Genomic DNA, 20579 nt, shown 5'->3' on the forward strand with positions numbered 1-20579 from the left:
CGTTGAACCCATAATTTCAGAATTTTTTTATATTTACACAAATTAATTGTTCATGTCTTAGATATTTAACTTAATAATAGTAATAAGCACTTTACGAGACTTTATGATGAACAGACCAGCATATAACAAGTAGGAAGTGACTTACCTAAGCTTAAACTAACTCAGTTTTTATTTAAATAATAATAATAACAACTTTATTGTATTTAAAAAGAATATACACATTATATAGAATTAAACATTTATTTAAATGATTATTTCCAAACTCCTAGGCTTGTGGTGGAGACAGCAGTTTCTATTTTAAAGGCGAGCTTTCAATTTTGAGATAAATACATTAATAACCGTTGTCAAATGATTCAAATTAAATTTAAACAAACAAATAAGTAGGTAATAATTAAATAATAAATGATAATACAGGAACAATATTTTGTATTTTGATATTTATCGAAGGTCATTTTCATATTGTTAGGTTATAAAATTAATTTAAGCGATTAATTTTCTGTGTATTATACTTTAAATGACTACTTATATTTAAAAATTAAAATCGAAATATTGAAAATGTATCATACTATAACAGATACGAATTACAATGAGAAATACCTTTGTTAACTTATGAATCGAATTCCCATACTGTCAGTATCTTTTTTTTGACATAAATCTTCTATAATGCTTCTAAGTTTTGAATTTTGAAAATTCGTCCCCCTTCTTGTTTTCTAATAAATACTCCTAACGTATGTATTCATGAGTATAAATAATAATATTTTGCAACGTCTTTAGCCAGCCATAGTAGTTTTTTGTTGTGTTTATAGGTATATCTTTTGCCATAAGTGGATTTTTATCTTAGAAACGAAATTTCATATTATTAATGAGTGAATCTGTAGTTGGGTTTGAATTAAATTGTACAACTATTTTTTTATAATGATTTTATCGTGATTTAACCCTAAAATAATCAATACCGTCATTATTATTGAACTGACAATTTAACTTTTGAGCCATAGCATTTATAATTTCAGTAGTGTTTTCGTTGGGCGTTTTAGAAGTTCCAATAATTTCGATATTATCTGAAAAGCTTGATAGCTTTATTGATTGTCGTTTTTAGAATATTTAATTATTTTTCAAGTTTATTACATCGTGACTCTTAAAATTTTATTTTATTTTTCAATCCCGAAATTGTATTTATTGCACTTTCTAACTTACTCCCAAAATCATCAATTGATTCAGAACAGAACATTATGGATTTTTCAATAGATTTTATACTGTGTGAAAGAGACTAAATTTGTTTAAATACTCTTTCAAATCAAATTTAACCAAATCAATTATGGTTTGCTAATCGTCGTCTTTATTGAGATCGCTTTCTAGTAATTAGTATCCTCCGCGGTACAGCTTTTACATTTAATTTTTCACTACAGTTTTATACCATGCTGTAATTTGATGCAAGATAAAAAATGTAAGCAAATGGTTCACATGCCAAGGCCAAATTTAAAAAATATAAATTACCATTTTTATTTATGGGATAGATTGCGTGATTCATGGACAGCAGTTAATAATGTTAAACCTTTTTCAAACTCTCCTTCTATTTACAAAGTACGTTATTATTATTCTTTTATTTTCGAAAAAAAAAGAATAGAGAAATTAATGTACCTACTACTACTGTCATTTTAGTGAAGGTATTCGATACATTTATAAATGTATTCATCTCTCACTAATATCGTTATTAATTTAGCATTATTTTATTTGTTTTCCTACCAAATTGCCCAGTGATTTTCTCGGTTACTTTTTTATTTTTTACCAAGTAATGAAACGAATGACCTTTTTTTTTTAGCAAACGTTATATTTTTTAAAACATTTTCTCTGACACAACTCGCGTTCCTATCCTATTATTTCAGATATCCATTAAACATTTTAAATACCTAACATTATTTGTGATAGTTTTTTTTTGGTTTTTTCGTAAACCAACTCAAGTACACGAGTACATGTGACAATGTTAGGAAATATTCAAATGTTATGCCCCCTGCTTAGTATTATCTTTTTTTTGCTTTGTATGTTTTCCCATATATATTTTCTTAACATCCTGAGGACATACACATATAGACTTTCTGTAAATGATCAAACTTCTATAAGTCGACGGGTTGAGTGGTTTTTCTCGTTTTTCCAAACTTTTACTTCTATACGTTCGGTGTGATGGTGTGGGTATACCATTAAACTTAATATTTACTTAACTTTTAATTTATAACTGTGTGCCATAGTTAATAGTTTGACAAAAATACAATTTCAATAGAAAACTTAGATGATTAAAATCAAATAAAATGTTAACATATTTTTATACAAATGATTTTTCAATAGATACGTATGTATATAATATTTAAATATTTGTTCCACAATAACTGAATAACTATAACTTCACATCAACATAATATTATAACTTTATTTTATTATATGCATAGGTTATACGATTACCATTACCATATTTTCTATATTTTCAGACACACGATTGTGAAACCAATATTGTAAAGATCAAATTGTTTTGTGTTATTTACAAAGCACAGTAGCCTATGAGAAAGTACTTATTCAAACAATATAGGTACTGCCTACCCATATACCTCCAAATCGTGCATAATATTTACTTTATTAACTCCCATCCAACGTTACGAATAGTGACTATAAATCGTAAACACAATCGATTGCTTTAGAAGGTGTATCCAAAGGTGTAATTCTCAGTTGATACACCTATAAATACCTACTATCGTTTTTATATTTTTTAGAAAGGTTAATATCATATAAATCGTATTAACTAATTAAAAATCACGTTACATAATCTATCACGCACTGGTAATTTATAAATAATATTACGAATATCTTGGATTTTATTTGCATTACATATACATATTATACATGGCATCATGTCTGCGTTATAATATGCGAGGCCGCGCAAATTGAGTTTATAATAATTAACTTGATTACATTTTGAAACGCTATTATTTATTATGTAATTACATTCGTATAAGGCGGCATTGAGGGGTTATACATTGATAGTCACAATAGGCCTTAAATCTTATTCTGTAGTTGTTGCTGTTGTATGAATAAATTGAATGCAACAGGAGATACGAATACCTGACTTGATCACTAAAACAGCGGTCACTGTACATCTGTGTACATACCTACCCACTGTTTTCAATCTAATATTTATTTGTTATTAGGTACCTACAGTTGCAGTGTTGCACAATTCCCACCGTGATAAATCATTTGAATAATTAATAACGCATTTCATGCTATAAAAAAATAGGGAAACAATAACGAAGAAAAAACATTCCGATGATTGCTGCACAACTCGGCTTCACACTGGAGCCAGCAGACGTTATATTTTTACGATTTTTATTTTTTAGATTAGTTTTTGATTATTTTATTGGCGAATGGGGTGGTCCAACGATTTAAAAGTAGGTACCTTTATTAAGTATATACAACTATAATTGAGAGATATTTAGAACAATTTGCTAAGTGTAGTTGCGAGTTGGCGATTAACCGCAAAGACGACGGCAATTTGTTTAATTATTTGCTAAGTGATTGAGGAACTACATACCCATGAAACCGGCGTATGCCTAATTCTTGCGGCTTAAACCCCGTCGGCGCACAATTACGAAATTAAATAGAGGTTTTTCTTCTCATTACGCAAACCACTAGTTAATATCACAATATTATAAATGATTTGAATTAAAACGAAAATCCGACAAAAATAATACACCGCGCGAGGTGTATTTAACGGATCCTCGATTTCGGCCTAAACCTATATATATTTCTAATTTATATATTACATAACATACACACGTCAAACAGCGTATGCTAACAAAACACAAGACGTACGTCGGCCGACGATATTGGCTGACGTGCCGTAATCTATATATTATAATACATCAGAAGAAAATATTATTATACATCAGGAAAAACAGCAGGAAAATCACGACGTCACTATAATAGGTATATGGTTGCAAAATATTATACAGAACGCGTGTACGCCGTATTATTTTTAAGGCGTAATGTGTTACGTGGAAAAAGTTCTCAAGCGCATGTGAACTTTTTGTATTTTTTTCTGCTTCCGTCAGCCAATAAGCGCATTCATCACTGCAAGCGGTTTGCATCATTTTCGCATTACGCTCCATTCGCCGTAGCCGACACTTGCAACGAGCCCGCACGCACACGCGTTGCTCAATACCGGAGGTTTAATAATTATTATCAATTTACGCATTATGCACGTCGAGATGTTACTTTTTTTTTTTTACGATTATGATTATATATTTTTTTCTCGTCGGCCGCAGAAGAGATAGTGTTTCTCTCTCACTCTGTCTCTCTGTCTGTCTGTCTGTCTGTCTGTCTGTCTCTCTCTCTCTCTCTCTCTCTCTCTCTCTCTCTCTCTCTCTCTATAATATATAACGTAGGTACACTATACGCGCAGATGACCCATATGGTGGGCAAACGCGGGAAACAGGTTAGCTAATTTACCGATGCATTTCACTTTCCCTACTACGTACGCTCCGCGCCGTATAATTTACCATAATAATATATAATATGTTATTAAATTGCTGTTTACCGCTGAATTATGCTAAACTATGTTTATATATTTAAACCGTGAATTTTGCCAGATAAATTCCGTTTTATAACATGTTTTTCTCATTTTTTGCCTATGCGATGCTCGGAAAAAAAAACACACACACAAAATAATAATAATAAATTTATGTGAAATAATATCATTGCTATATTCCTACCTAATAATATTTATACATTTGTATTAGTTTTATTATCGGGACGAACCGACCAAATAATATTATAATATACCATAGAATAATTATTATCGTGGTGTGGTATAACAGTTCGTTGTCAGTTCTTTGCCATCGTATATTTTTATTACGTACCTACAGATACAGAGTAGGTATTATCTTTTATTTTTGTTGAATCCGTTTTATAATTACTAAAAAAAAAAAAAAACGATACAAAATAATGTTCTTTGCATAAGACATAGGGAATCATGAATAATTTCAATGTTATGGGTGGGCTACTGCAACAGGTCCAGCGCCATTAGCCATTATTTAATATTAATTTTATTATACACTCGGACGAAAATACTAAAGCTCATCTGTCAGTAAGATCGTAGACACATGGTAGGGTATATGGGAAATGGTTCACTCCATGACCTTTTTTTTTTTAAAAAAACTGCCTATCTGATTTTTTCATTTACAGTTTATGTTACATAAATGCAAAATGTAATATTTATTATCTATTAAATTTGTCGAATTATAAGAAACTCTGTTTAATATTATATATATTTATGTATATTTACTATCTATTTAGTAAAACATAAGAAAACATAATTTATACTAAAAACAGAAAGACGTCCAGGTAAAAATCTAGGTTGAGATAAATGTATGTCTAAGTAAAAGGTAAAAATCAGTGATGCATTTATGAAAATCAAAATGTTCAAGGCTAGAGACTTCCCCAAATGCGAGAATAGATGCCATTCAACTTTGCAACATATAACATAAACAAAATATATAATATATAAAATATATATTACACATATATTTCCCAATAATTAGGCACAACGCAATTATTGAAAGTATTTTGCACACTTCCTGTTTCAACGGATACATCTGAACGGATGTTTCCTTGCGTTAAAAAGTTTAAAACTATTTAAGAAATACCACGGGGAAGCAAATACTTGTTTTTAAAATTAAACGAGTAAAAGTTTACTAGATAATTTCAATTTTATTTAGACTACTGCGCAGTCTACTTTATATAACAGTGATTAATGGTGATCAGCTGTTTGTTAAGTAGGTATTTAAATTTTAAATTGCGTTACTGTGTGGTCGTGATATGTATAATATATAGAAGTATATTAGAACTACCTTATTGGACTGACCATGATAGCAGTACAACAATAATAATATTGAAGACTTCAGACGAAATATTGGTTGAGTGAAAATAAAAAATTAATAAGCTATTGCTATAAATAAGACAGTAAAAAGTTTGACCACAATTACTTCGGTTATAAGGGTTTTTTTTTTACTGTTTGCAGTATAAAAGCGTTGCCGTATGATGATAAATATTAAATACATATAGGTACTACAGAGTTGACTATTACCTATGTTTGTTCTGTTTTGTGTAGGGACTTGATACTTGTAAAAATTTACAATTTGATTGCGTTGTATAAATATTATATCGTATTGTGGTTTACGAATACTATACTATATATGCCATCGGTTCCTTGCTTTAAAGGCCGTAAATAATTCCATAATCGTCAGCCATGCAGAGGAAGTCATGTGTATACGCCTCTGCAATGATTGACACTGTATGACAGGACAGCCCTCATTATTTATACAAATATCAAATATTTGGAACAAAAAAAACCATAGATAAACATTAAACAACAATGAGAATTTCTTTATGGTGTGAATCATTTATTAAAAATAAAAATAAAAATAAAAAAACGGACATTAAGAAATTGAACTAAAATGTTACCCGAGTAAACAAAAGTAATAACCATCAAACAGTTTAAGCATTTTACAAGTTTGTAAAATTATGTTTAAAATGTATAATATAATATATCCTTTTACTTTTTTTTTTTTTAGTCATAAACTCATAACTATAGGTATACATATAGATATTGGTAGAATACCACTCACACGCTCACTCACTCACTTATGGGTACATCTCAAAAACTGCAATACCTACATAGGAACTTGAAATTTGGAATAGTGGTTCTTCTAATGATCTAGATGTGCAATAAGAAAGGATTATCCGAAAATGGCATTTTAAAGATGTGCTCAGACAGGGATTTTGAGATTCACGATGGAATTTTTTCGTTTATAAGTTATAACTAATTTTTTGAGATACACAAAGCGAAGTGCAGCCTATATGGCGTATATCATACTATATATACATATGATTTGGAATTTACGACAAAAAAAAAACGGCACACTGGCAAAGCCGTGATATTCAGCTAGTACCGTAAACATATAATAACTTTTATGTTGATGTTTATCTTTATAATATCATTAGACTATATTGAAAAAATGTGTGACCTGTACATATACTGTATGTCTGTATTATATATTATAAAGTCATAATCACATTTGATTGTAAATAAATATAGTAATGTATACGTAAACATTGTTATTTCTAAATATTTCTAATTATTTTATATACGTTTATTCAACAACAACTGTGTATATACAATATACATGTAATAATAATCGTTAGCCGAGTAGTTATAAGACGTAATGAAAATAAACAATCCAGTTTTATGTTTTCTTTATGCAAAACACGGGTATCTTCCTATATTATTTATTTTAAATGGCCTATTTAATTTAAATGCAAACATTTTTTTAGATTTTAAATGCAATCGTACTTATACTGATATTTTTTAGTTAACCGATGATTAACTTTGACAACATTTGAAATTATTGTAATATTATACATAGGTACAACTATTTTAATACTCAGTGAAGACTTCTGCCTGGAAAAATTATTAACACGGTTATCAACAAATGAGAAGATTAGACAGACGATAAGAATATTATACATGTACACATCGTGATTATCATATTAATGAGGTTTTTTATTTGCCGATTGCCTGATTATGATAATATTTAGCAGCTATTTTATAATATGTTCAACGTGATTCATTTCAATCAATAAATATTCAGAAGACTTAAAAGTCTGATTTTTAGCTATAAAAAAATTTAAGTAAATTAAATATCCTACATAATACAAAAAAAAAAAACAAACTTATAATTTTTCTTTCATTTTTATAATTTTGAAATAACATACACTTAAGCACTTTAAATTTAATTTCAAATATAATTATGTTACTACTGGCTATCTAAATATATTTAATTGTAAATCATTTTACTAAAATAAAATATTAATTTTCCATATTGAATGTATAAGACATTTCTTGTGTTAGTTTGTATTAATGAAAATTAATTTATAGACATTGTGTAGTGATAGTTAAAATATAAAAGTACAGTTTGTTTTTATTTGATATTAATTTGTATAAATATATAATACTTGTAATATAATGTTTTGAGTATTAAATCATTTCAATAAATTAAAAATGTAAAGAATTGTGTAGGTTTCATATCATAATTTACTTTTAGTTTGCATATTATTATGATGTTTATGAGTATCACCAGCGAGAAAAAAATATTTTTCTTCTTTGTTTTAGGATTAACCTAAGTGGCGGAATGCAGAATGTTTTAGGGAGGATAGCGGCCGCATTGGTTATTTTATGTCCAGTTATTGTCTTTTCAATACCGGAGTCTGCTATTCAAGCGTCATCAATCAAATCCAGTCAAACTGAACAAGTAAATAAACGTTATTTTGAATCGATTCTTATTTATACTTAATAAACATAAAATTATAACTTTCTGCACCTAAGAAAACCTTATTAAATAACAATTTAACTAAAATTATTCAATTTAAAATGTATATATTCAAGGTAACTACTTTTAAGCTTACCTACAGAATAAATACAACACGTGTAAATGTGTAATAACTAATAAATCTTACATAAGTGTCTAAGTGTCTAAGTGACTAAGTGTCTCGTATTTCATTAAACATTGAGTTCTGACAAGCAAAATCGTATGCCTAAATTATGTTTATGCTTTGAGTATAATTTGTGAGTGCTACCTATAGTAATAGAGAAGAAGGTATGCTTACTTTATATTTTTGAGGTATAATAGTACTTCATGAATACATTAAATTTTCAGAAAATACAAAAGTTAATTTTATTAAACATATTGTTTATACTTTTATTGAAAAAGAAAAATACATTTTTATGTTTCAACGTAATAGTATACTCTATGGTTACGATTGCACACACTATCATAATGTTTTAAAAAACATTTATTTATTATAGTTCATCAACAGGTACTTATGTCTTATATGCGAGTACAACTATGCGAGCTAATAATATTCAAATAATTTTTAACTGTATTAGGTACTACATTTTAATCATAACCATTGTTATTTATCAGCTCTTTATTTTAACGGTACCTACATACTTTTAAATATGACCATAGGATAACTCGGACTACACCAGGTCTTTCGACGAAGATCAAGAGGAGAAACGGGCATGGCGAGATTTGCAGACGGCTGGTTGGGGCAAACGTGGTTGGCAAAACTTAAAGACCACGTGGGGCAAACGGGCACAGGACTGGCAGAATTTGCACTCGTCGTGGGGCAAGAGGCAGGGCTGGCAAAAGTTACACGGCGGATGGGGAAAGCGCGGATGGAAGGACATGCAGTCCGGGGGCTGGGGAAAGAGGTTTAAGGATCAGGTACGTGTATTCTGGTATTCACACGCGTAGGCCGTTGTATAGAGTTTTACGATTTATGACGTGTGCTTGGCTGGTACTGCACTTTTCGCATATAATTATTATTATTATCATTATTGTTGTTGACGCTAGTAAAATGTGAAACGTGTATTATGTGCAGCAATTATATAATAATACAATATTCCAACCATGTTTATTTTAATTGAATTGTTCAATAATATTGTTGTTATAGCCCGCCAGTGGTCAATTGCCTCAGTTTGACGAGTACTTAGACAAATACGAAGATGAAAATCCTAATGATGTAGAAAAACGATCATGGGACAATTTCCAGGGATCTTGGGGAAAAAGAGCAGCTGATTGGACAAGCTTTAGAGGTAAGCCGGTAAGCCAAACATTTGATCTAATTTAGTATAAGCCTGGTCATTATTGTTGATATGTTAAATGCCAAATTCTGTAATTTACAATAAATAACAATTGATCTGTCAAGGCTTATGTTTAAAAAATTAGGTATTTATTTTATATGTAATCTACGGATTAAGCTCTTTGAAATACATAATCCATTATTGTTTTTTTATATTTTAAGCAATGATTGGTATTCTTGATTTTAATTACTTCATATTGTGTATATTATTAAAATGCACCTGTTTAGTATATTTTAAGCACCATATATAGGTTTTAATAAAACACAACACTACGATGCTCGAAAATTCCTTTATTTTAGAAATCGCCCAAATATCTAAATTTTTTAATTTGTTACTAACCACTAAGAATTGTTTTTAAATATAAGCAAAATACGTTCCTACGTTATCAATTTATTATAAATATTGTATATAAATCAAATTTAAAATAAGCCAATTAACTCGCAATTTTTAATCACTAATCAGCATGGTTTAAACACATGAGTACATGGCAATAGAAGAGGTTTCCCTAATAGCTAAAATATTTCCCAAAGAGGTTCCTGGGAGCTCATTGAGAGAAGATTCCAAATACCTTGTTATTATAATGAAATAACAAAACTGTTAATTATTATATTATGGACGCGGTTATTATGGACAAAATATAGCTATATAACTACTATAATATAGTAAAGTTATATATTATTATAGTAATTCATTCGTTTTTTTTAAATTTAATATAATAATTATTTATACACTACAATATATTAAACAATCATTTTGATAAATGGTTTCTGAGTTATGTTAAGTGTTTATATATTTCGTGGCTCCCGTCTGTAGGCTCCAGCTGGAACCCTGTAGGTGAGTAGGTGTTCCGGGAAGCACCCTCGCTATGAGAGTTTAAAACTTAAATATACTAAGGGATGTTTCAAGTTAAAAGGATTATCATAACCTACATTTCAACAAAAGCATCGTACAGCGTTTTAATCTTTCGCGTTAAAATTAAAGTCATTAAAATATTAGGTTATATTCTATTAACATGTGCTTATGCAAAACCATGTGAAATGTGTTTATAAATTATTATATCAAACATTCTGCATTGCATTATTACACAATAATATGAATTATAATACACATTGTTATTTCACCATATTAATATAATATTATTGCCATAATATAATTACTGAGCCAAAACCTTTTATTTGTAATATTTTTTAAAGAAAGAACGATACATCCCCCTCTCTCAAAAAAAAAATGTACTAAAAGAAAGTTATATAACAGGTTAATGATTCTATTGTTGGTTTTTAACAGTCAACAACTTCAATACAAGAATAGTACATACAACTCGAAATAAAAGATTTATTTAACGTTAAAATGTGTTATCCACTTGGAAAAATTTTCAATCGAATGAACCAATAACAATTAATGTTTGGAATGTTTGATATTAATATATTATTGATATAGTTCAATAATGTTCAATAAATATAAACTCGATTAAAATAGTTTTAAAATATGTATATTGAAAACGATATTATTTTTATTGATAAAGTGCATTACCTATGTAGTTTTAACATTAAAAAAAAAAATGTATTATTTAACATAATTAGTTCTCATTACCTTACCGTTATCCTTACCTACGTCATAACGTATACCAATATTATGGCACAACAATGTAATATTTTAATGCACATAAGACTATAAGAGGGGTAGCTGTTCTTGATAGAAAAATATGCATAGCATGTATAAGGTGGTAATAGCTAAACAAAATTATACTTTTGGTTATTATTCATTATTACATAAAATAACACGGAGATTAGGGTATAAGTGGACATTTTAGTTACGAGGGTTGCATCTATATTTTGACATGACTTTTAATGTTAACAAAACCCGTTTACCAGGATATTTAAATATAGCTACAAGTACCTACTCTTGACCAAATTTAGTTTTAAACGAACGCCGTCTGACTGAAACCATTTATTTTTATTGAGACATACTTATATAGTAAATGCATATAGTCTTGTACGATTTAAAATTAAAATAAATTGTTAAATTGTATTTTATAAATAATTATAATATTTTAAAAAGGATAGTAAAAAATTCCTTCTAAATGAATTTTAGTATAAAATAGTTTACAAAATAAACGTACAAAATCTGGACATCTAAATTTATCATACAAATTTATCCAAATATATTCTTTGAAAAAATAGCATGTTCTAAAATAATCTCGATATCCCTATTCAACGTCACTCGTTCAAAGATAACTGATATATATATAGTATATCCTGCAATGTTTTAGTTAAATCATTTTAAATATACCTATGGTGAAAAATCTGGAATTATATAGATAAGAATCCATTCTAAAATCAATATTTTAATTTCTCTTCCCTGAATCTAACATAATATAACTTATATAATGTAAGGAAAATAATTAATATTCATGTTCATTAATTAACCTTATAGTAAATTTTAACCATTTAATTTAAACATATTAGATTTATCATAATACTATTATTTTATTAAAGCATAGTACAATTTTACAAATGGCCTATATGCGCGCAAGTATACCTATGTAATAATAAAAAAAAAATCCAAAGAATTTATTTTAAAAATCCAAATTATTAATATTTATTAATTAGTAATTATGCCATACTTTAACATGATGACGAGAAAATGTGTTATATTTATAGTTTGTATAATATATTACAATTTTAAATCATATAAGTAATACTTGTAACACAGTGACTGCTGCAGTTGCTATCGGCAGGCAACTTATCAACACTGTGCTGTTTAAAGTGTTGTAAATATAAAACGAATAGACTGATACACTCATTGTGATGCAGTTTATTATGAGCGTGTAATTTAAAAAAAAAAAAGTGAATAAATAATAATGCAAAAATATATATTACTTATAATATACTTTGTGTGCAAACAGGTTCGTGGGGGAAAAGAAATCCCGTGGACTACATGAACGAGTACTCAGGATACGGAGACAGCGATAATTACAAAGCTTATATTTTTCCGCCAGGTAAATTACGTTTAAATTGAATACTTAATGCGCTTACTACCCATTCGTTTACAATATGGGTTCAAAGACGATTGTTACGCTTGTGATTTGAATTGAAAATGTGTGCTGAGCACCTGCCACTGTATTATATAGTCATTCGCAACAGGTGTATGTATTACTTTGTTAACAGTCGAAGTAATATATATTAACGGTTTCGAACGAACATTTCAAAACAGTTATTCGATAAACGTTATCGGGTGTACAATGCACAATAAAAGTCCAGCATAATTAGGTATTGTTGAGTATCAAAGGTTTTTTTTTGTGCGAGGGGGAGGGATAACAGTCGCATCATTTTGTTTTATGATGTATCTGAACGATTAAAAAAATATTTTTAGGTACGTTGCATTATATTTGAACTTAGAAAAACGATTTGTCAAAAATTACAAGTACCTAATTGTACGTTTTCAAAAAAAATGTATGTATTATCATTTATGGGTATAATTGCTGCAAAAATTTAATTTTTCAACCACCATGGAAAATAATTAGTAAAGACAAGTGGTACTTTAAAAATCTTATTTATGGAATTTTCCAATAGTTTTCTAGAAAATACGAAAACTTGTGACTGAAAATAGTTTGGCAAATCTGGATTTGATTCCCTATTGGGAGCAAAACTTTTTGCATTTTATTTCATACATGCAGAAACGTCGATGTTAGGCTTTGTACAGACATTTTCAATTTTAATTCCAAATACTTTAGAAAGTTTAATCATATAGCATGTTTATACCTATAAAAATATTGGAAAATGTGGCATACGAATTTTTTTTTTTAAATACGAAGACATATTTCACTGTTTTTACGAATAACGAAATTACTGTTTAATTTTATAACGATATAATATTTTTATTTGTATCTGTATATGATTCATATCCGCAGTTATTTAACTCACAATGTAATCTAATTTACGAACTTTTCAAGTTTAGATTCATCAATTTTAATTTTTTTTTTAAAACCCTATGTAGTCTTGTGTCTTTTCAGTCTATGATTTTCTTTATTTTTCAGTCATATATATTATAATATCATTGTAATTGCCTCAAACGCTACCTATATCTCATGTCTCCTCTAACCTCTTTAAGCCCAGCCTGTATCCACGGTTGAGTGCTTATCATTAAACCCTTAGTCTATTGACTCAACAACGAAGGTCTTAATCCACACATGTATTTACAATATATAAGTTACACCCATAATATTATGATGATTCAAATCTCATCGCAAGTAATCTGCAGAACCCACAATCTCATTGCTGTAAATTTCTTCCCAAAATTTCATTATTCGTTTCCCATTTGCAAATATCTCCGCTTTCAATATTCTGGAAAATATATAATATATAGTGTTTGACGTGACCAACTCGCTCATTCGCGATCCTGCATGAACCCAAAACATGACCTTCATTGCTCATTTTTGATTACTCATAAGAGTGATAAGTCGCACTATTAGTGTGACCTAGATGAACTGTATTATATACTAATTATTCATATTTACCAATTATTCCTACCATAATCTGGTCAACCCTACTTCTAACTATAACGCGATGATTTTAGCATTTTACTTCTGCGCAAATCACTTTTTTATCTACTTGCTACATATACCGTCTTTCTCACCGAATCTGACGCCACCCAACTACTCCTTTTTCTCCTGGATAATATGTAATACGAATTATAATAATGTCTTTGTTGAATTTTATGAATATCATACATAATGAAAACTATACTACAATATATTTTTTGAACATAAGCACTAATGAATATATTTTTTACATTTCAGGTTACAATAGTTATTTACCCAACTTCCAAACGGAATACGAAAAATGAGACGTCAATTCTCAATTTTTGAAAGTATACTACCACGAAAAAAATATTAACTATTAGCCCTAAACTTACAGACTATATTATACTTATATCAGATTGTGAAATAAAATTAATATATGTACCTATGCCTCCGTAATAATATTATTACATTCAAGTAATCAATTAAAAATATTTTTGTGCATTTATATATACTTTTTTTTTGTTCAGGTAAATATTAAATACTAATAACCAAAATTAAATAAATCTTTTTTTTTTATCTTGGGAACAAAAATTATGTTTCCTCACTCATAATATGAGCTAAGTAAAGGTTTAAAGCCATAGGCTTAATCTGTGGGGGGAACTGCCCCCTCAGATATTTTATTGAGTGGGTAATAGTGTAATTTTACCTTATACATTTTTAGTTTTACCACAGACTGTCTTTCTCCCCCCCCCCCCCCAAGAATTTACCACAAATTATGTCGATGAACTTATATAGAACATTGCAAATGCAAATATCTTCATTCAACTACCAGTACAATAAAAACCATTTTGTTACACTATAAATATGTTCAGGATCTAGTTTCAATAAAATAAATCACATACGAATCAAATTCTAAATTAAACAAATAATATCAACTTGCGAAAACATTTTACGTACACTTAACGAAAAAATGTATGCGCAGTTGGGTAACATGAAAACATGAAGTATAGGATGAATATTTAATATTAATAAAATTAATTATAATTAAAAAAGAGGTTGCGAAAAATTTAAACACTTTTAGTAGTTTGAGTATGAAATTACAATTGTTTTTAGATTTTGTTCAAACTCGTGCGGCTAATTAATATCAGTTAAGTAGACACCTTGTAAATCGTGTTAAATTTAAACATCAGCTACATTTACTAATGTTAATTTCCGCTTGTATTAATGGTTTATTACGTCTAATTATTCCAGCCCATCCAAAGCCTGCTACCTATGTAATTATTTATTATTATCATTATACAACAACATTAGGATGTAATATATACCATAAATTATAGAAAACAAAAAAACCAAAAACCACGACTAAGGCAGCTAATACGACGTTTTAGGTTTTTGTTTTCAACTAGAATTCCCATTATATTGTGTATAAAATTAAAATAATTTATACTTAAAAATCAATTAACTCACTAACCAGGTAAAACTTGTTTTCAAATCCGTGAAAAACAACATGTCAAAACGCGGTAAAATTGGCTAAGTTCAGGTGGAATTCATAACCCCGCGCTGGTTTTCAATTCTTAAATGTCAACAATGGAAGAATATACACATTATCAAAAAAAAAAAAAAACTTGTCGGTACATCGGGTCGTACATGCACATTCAAACGCTCAACTTCGTCCCCCATGTACAAAAACAATGTTATAATTGTTCACTGTAGCGTATCCGTAAGATTTCCGTTCATACATCGTTGAATTTCTCGGTATCAACTTCAACCGGAATAAAACATCTGTTTAACCTTAACCATTGTATATAACAATAATAAATTTAAGATGTTTTAGTAAAAAAACACGGTGTAGCGTACGACTCGAAGAAATGCGTAACATGTATTATTATTATCTGTGCACAAACACAAAATATAATATTATAATATAATATATTCACTTGCAACTATGATGGCACCTATCTACACGACCTAACCGAGTAAGTATAATATTTACACTATGCATACTTATACGTAATATTTAGACTTTAAAATAAGAAAACAATTAGAAAACAGTCCTTTAGAACTTATTATCAAGTATAACATTAATAACGACCTAAAAATATACTTATATTTCGAGTTCGCAAAGCAAAACAATAATACGTCCAACACCTACGCGTCTTTTCTCATAATATATACTCGAAACACTACAATGCCATATTATATCTGTAGTACCTACTACAGCAGGGGTAACCAATTAATACTTTCCGCGTGGGCCACATTAAGAATTCGGAAAATTCTCGCGGGCCATAAAAATGCGAAGTACATAATATTTATTATGATATGCCGATTGGCCAAAACTAATGTACAAAGATAAGAAATTATCGGCTTCTTTTCTCCCTGTCTGCGGGCCGGTTAAAATTCATCCACGGGGCCGCCATTTGGTGATCCCTGTACTACAGTGTACTAACCACGATTTAAGATAGTATGGTTGCCCGACGACCTATGATAAGATCGTTTTAAACTGGAAACCAAATTAAATAACCAGAACAGCTGGAAAATTGACCACTAGCGCTTGCGACATGATGTGTGCCAATATAGAAGCAGAATTTACGAGCTTATTATTTTTTCCCGCGCTTTACTAATATCAAATATGTACCTATTACCACAGTAATACAGAATAAATCTATTATGTGATATTATTCTCAATTCTCATAGATCCCTATAAAAACCACGATTTAAATAATGATAAATATTCCACTATACAATTATAATAACTATCTATTATCTTAGTAAATAGATTTATCGTCCATGATAAATACAAATTTACATCTTGACAAGATATAACAAAAATGTTATTATTCATAAAGTTTTAATATATTATGCTTAATTTTGTTGAAATTATTTAATTGTTTGTCGTGTTGTAATGTCGTGTTGTATACCTAATTGTCCTTCACATGACAAATATGCAAAGATTAGTTCCTTCAAAGTTCCATTGAATATTGTCTTACGGTCTGAATGGGAAAATGTCTTGGGTATTCCTTTAAGTAATAATTCTCGTGTTTGTCGTAACCATTTTAAGACACATGATGTAATAGACACATGGGAATCTGGAAATGGAATAAATAAATACACGGTTAGTACCATTACTTATAAATATATGTATAGTATATTTATGAACTGATACAACTATAGGTAAAAATATAACAGCAATATAATATATTTGTAGGTGTGTCTAAAAAGACCTAGACTTAGAGATGGAGCTATTCCAGTGAATTTATATATTGTTAACAATAATGAGTCGAATATTTTGGTAAGAATTTATAACTAAATAACGTTATGATAAGTTAAATAATAATATAACAACATAAACTCTAAGCATTTTTGTACCTAGTACCTAAACCTAACTAATTTATACAATATTTTATTAAAGAATGAAAAAATAAATAATATACAAGAATGCCCAAACTCTGAATATACTGTGGATACCAAAGATATAATATCTATAAATAAAGATCATTGTTATATATCAAAAGGTTCAGATTCTGATACACTTAATAAATCTCCATTGCCCAAGCGTAAAAAGGTTATAAGTATAAAATTAAAAACACAGTGTATATCAACATTAATGTGTCAATATGTTTGTATATTCTAACATTATTTTGAATAGGATGTACCTACTTAAAGTAATATTAAATATCTTTTTTAGACAATATTCCAATCATTACAATCACAGATTTAAAAGATGTCATTAATGACCCAACTAATTCTTCAGATAGAATTAATAAGATTGAAAAACTAAAAGAAAAAATTAATTATATTGTAGACAAGGGATGCTGGGATGCTGATGATGTTTTTACTGAGCATAATTATTCAAATTCTACTGTTTTTGATTGTATTGTGTATTATTTAGCCGGGTAAGACATTTTAATATAAGTACCTAGTTATTAGTTAGGTAAGTATTCTCTGAAATAATAAAAATAGATATTAATGTATAAATTGAATCATTTATAGATATATAGCAAAACAGTTAGTGGCACGGACTAAATGTGAATCGTGTAAAATATATTTAAAGAATATGAATACATCTTCAACTGTACCAGCAGCAGAATTAGTGAATGTAAAAAGTAGAGGTTACCTTACACATCCAAACACTAATTTATTTAAATTATTAAAGTCATTGGAGATATCTTTTGAAAAATTTGCTGACTCACCTACAGTTTTTGAAGATACATATGAAGATTTCTTTAGCAAAAATGTCAATATTAATTTTCCATACATTGAACATCAAACAGATATTATAACAGATATCTGCACATACTATCTGATTATGAGAATGAGGCAATACAGCTATCAACTAAACCAAAACAATAAAAAACAAAATAAAGTTAAAAAAAAACTTTCAAAGTTGGTTAGTACATGATGGATGGTATTATTAATTTTTTTTTTTTTTGTGTTTCATATAATGTAATGGTATAACATTTGTATTTTGTATACAATTTTTTTTGCTGAATAAATTTTAAATAGTTATTTGATTTATTATTTACAAAATACTAAAGCATAGAAAGAGATTAAAGTATTTTAATTTATATTTATCAAAATTGTTATTAATTACTTACATACTTCTAAGTTCTAAGTCATTCGTTATAATTTTAATCGTAAATCACGAAGAAAATTTGAAATACTAAACAGGCAAACAGCGCGCCAGTGCGCCACTCGCCAGTCGCCACTCTGCACGGTATTTGAGCTTATAAACTATAGCCGCTGTTACATTCAAGCGCTAGTGGTTAATTTTCCAGCTGTTTTTAATAGTGATTTCAGTAAACACTTTATCATGATTCGTTGGGCAACCATACTATCTTAAATCGTGGTACTAACTAAATCATAAATAAATTGTTTCCAATCAAAATAGTTAAATTATTATGTTTTACACTTATTATCGTATACATGGGTTTATTGTATGTTGTCACGCAGATAAAAGATACAAACCAATTTAAGAATTAAATTTATATTTATTTCGACTGCACGAAATTGAATGTTAAATTATGCATTTTAAAACTGCAATTTAATTTGCTGCGAGTCAGCAAAACATGCAAGCTAATATGATTTTATTATTTTTTTGTAGGAGTACACTCACTCTATACACCAACTCCGAGTAGACTGATGTGTGGAAAATTGGCCTACTACTGATTTTTAAAAGAATAATTACTTCCTTCGTTATTAATAAATAATCTTTAAAAATCGTCGGATGATATTTTTTTTCCACGCGACATAGAATCAGCTTAAGCGTTTAAAACTTTAATACACTGAACCAACATTAAACATCCATTTTGTCGTAATTATTTAATTTGCTTTTTAATCCTAAAATTTAGTATACTGCACGAACTGGCTATATCGTCTGACTCGTCTGTAGATTAATCAGCTGCGGTGAGTGGATATATAAATACATGCAGCCTAACTAATTTTCGTTGCATAGATAATTTAAAACAAAATTTTACGAAAAATACAGAACAAAACTAGTTGGCCTCCGTATTAAATGCACTAGCTATTGTTTGTTAAAACTGTCAGTGTAATAAATATTTATCGTGTTTCAAAAGGAGAAAATTACTATAAAGTTTATTTCAAAAAACAAACCCTCTATAGGGTGCCAAATGATATCATATTTTTGAATTCATATTATACATTTACTCCAATATCCTCTAAAGTACTGGTGGAGCCCAGCGAAAAAAAAACTGAACTCGTATTAATTTTATACATTAAGAATATTTATGCATATTTTGATTACTTCTAAAGTTCTAACACTTTGTTAGGTTGAACAACTATACATTAATATGATCAACCGATTACTAAAGAATTTAAAGATTACGTAGCTGGTAGCTATGATTTAAAATTGATGTATATTTACATGAAATATGCATTCATTGATTTGGTTGATAATATGAAGAATTAAGGTGATGTATTATCAATGCAAAATAAATTAAATGTTGACATAAAAAAGACTAGTTAGTGAAATTATTCATTGCAAGCACCATTGATTTTGATTGACTTGACTAATTGATCAAAACTTAGGGATATGTTTAATATATAATTATTATAATATTAATTTATTTATAATATTTTCAAATTAATCATTACTACATTAATATTTATTGAAATTTATGAATTTTAGATTATAGATATAATATTTAATCACCGGTTAATCGTATAGTTCTTTGCTCAACACTGCAGCCAATATATAGAACAAAACCATATTATCGATTATTTGGAATGTACCAATATCATTACTGACTGCTCAGTATTGCGAGTTGGTGATTTGGTACATATTATACATAATTG

The 20579-nt window shown here is 28.5% G+C and overlaps 2 protein-coding genes across 3 annotated transcripts in view; both read left to right on the forward strand.

The window, feature by feature from the left end:
• The window catches only part of LOC111036673 (prothoracicostatic peptide), a 38645-nt gene extending 23873 nt beyond the window's left edge, over nt 1-14772 (forward strand). The window contains exons 2-6 of one of the 2 annotated variants that reach the window (XR_002604788.1): nt 8213-8351; nt 9069-9326; nt 9556-9705; nt 12651-12743; nt 14544-14696. Coding sequence is in view for 1 of the 2 variants with exons in the window: in XM_022318790.1 (XP_022174482.1) it covers nt 8232-8351; nt 9069-9326; nt 9556-9697; nt 12651-12743; nt 14544-14590 (660 nt within the window). In the remaining variant the exon portion in view is untranslated. Of the gene's footprint in view, nt 1-8212; nt 8352-9068; nt 9327-9555; nt 9706-12650; nt 12744-14543 lie in introns of both variants that reach the window. The other variant, XM_022318790.1, reaches the window with a different exon arrangement.
• A 1954-nt stretch (nt 14773-16726) lies between these two features.
• LOC111036665 lies at nt 16727-17665 on the forward strand. The gene is made up of 2 exons (XM_022318783.1): nt 16727-17379; nt 17473-17665. The coding sequence occupies exons 1-2, from the start codon at nt 17170-17172 to the stop codon at nt 17572-17574; spliced, it is 312 nt and encodes a 103-aa protein (XP_022174475.1). The 5' UTR covers nt 16727-17169; the 3' UTR covers nt 17575-17665.
• Nucleotides 17666-20579: the final 2914 nt, after the last annotated feature.

The sequence above is a fragment of the Myzus persicae genome, unplaced genomic scaffold (genome assembly GCF_001856785.1).
Source record: "Myzus persicae strain clone G006 unplaced genomic scaffold, MPER_G0061.0, whole genome shotgun sequence".
In the NCBI taxonomy this organism is placed as follows: Eukaryota; Metazoa; Arthropoda; class Insecta; order Hemiptera; family Aphididae; genus Myzus; species Myzus persicae.

What these genes read in the sequence shown, in the direction of transcription:
- LOC111036665 (XM_022318783.1), top strand. Translation starts at nt 17,170, where the DNA reads ATGTCGTGTTGTATACCTAATTGTCCTTCACATGACAAATATGCAAAG. An exon ending in ATGGAATAAATAAATACACG is followed by an intron (nt 17,380 to 17,472) that starts GTTAGTACCATT and finishes ATATATTTGTAG; the next exon opens with GTGTGTCTAAAAAGACCTAG.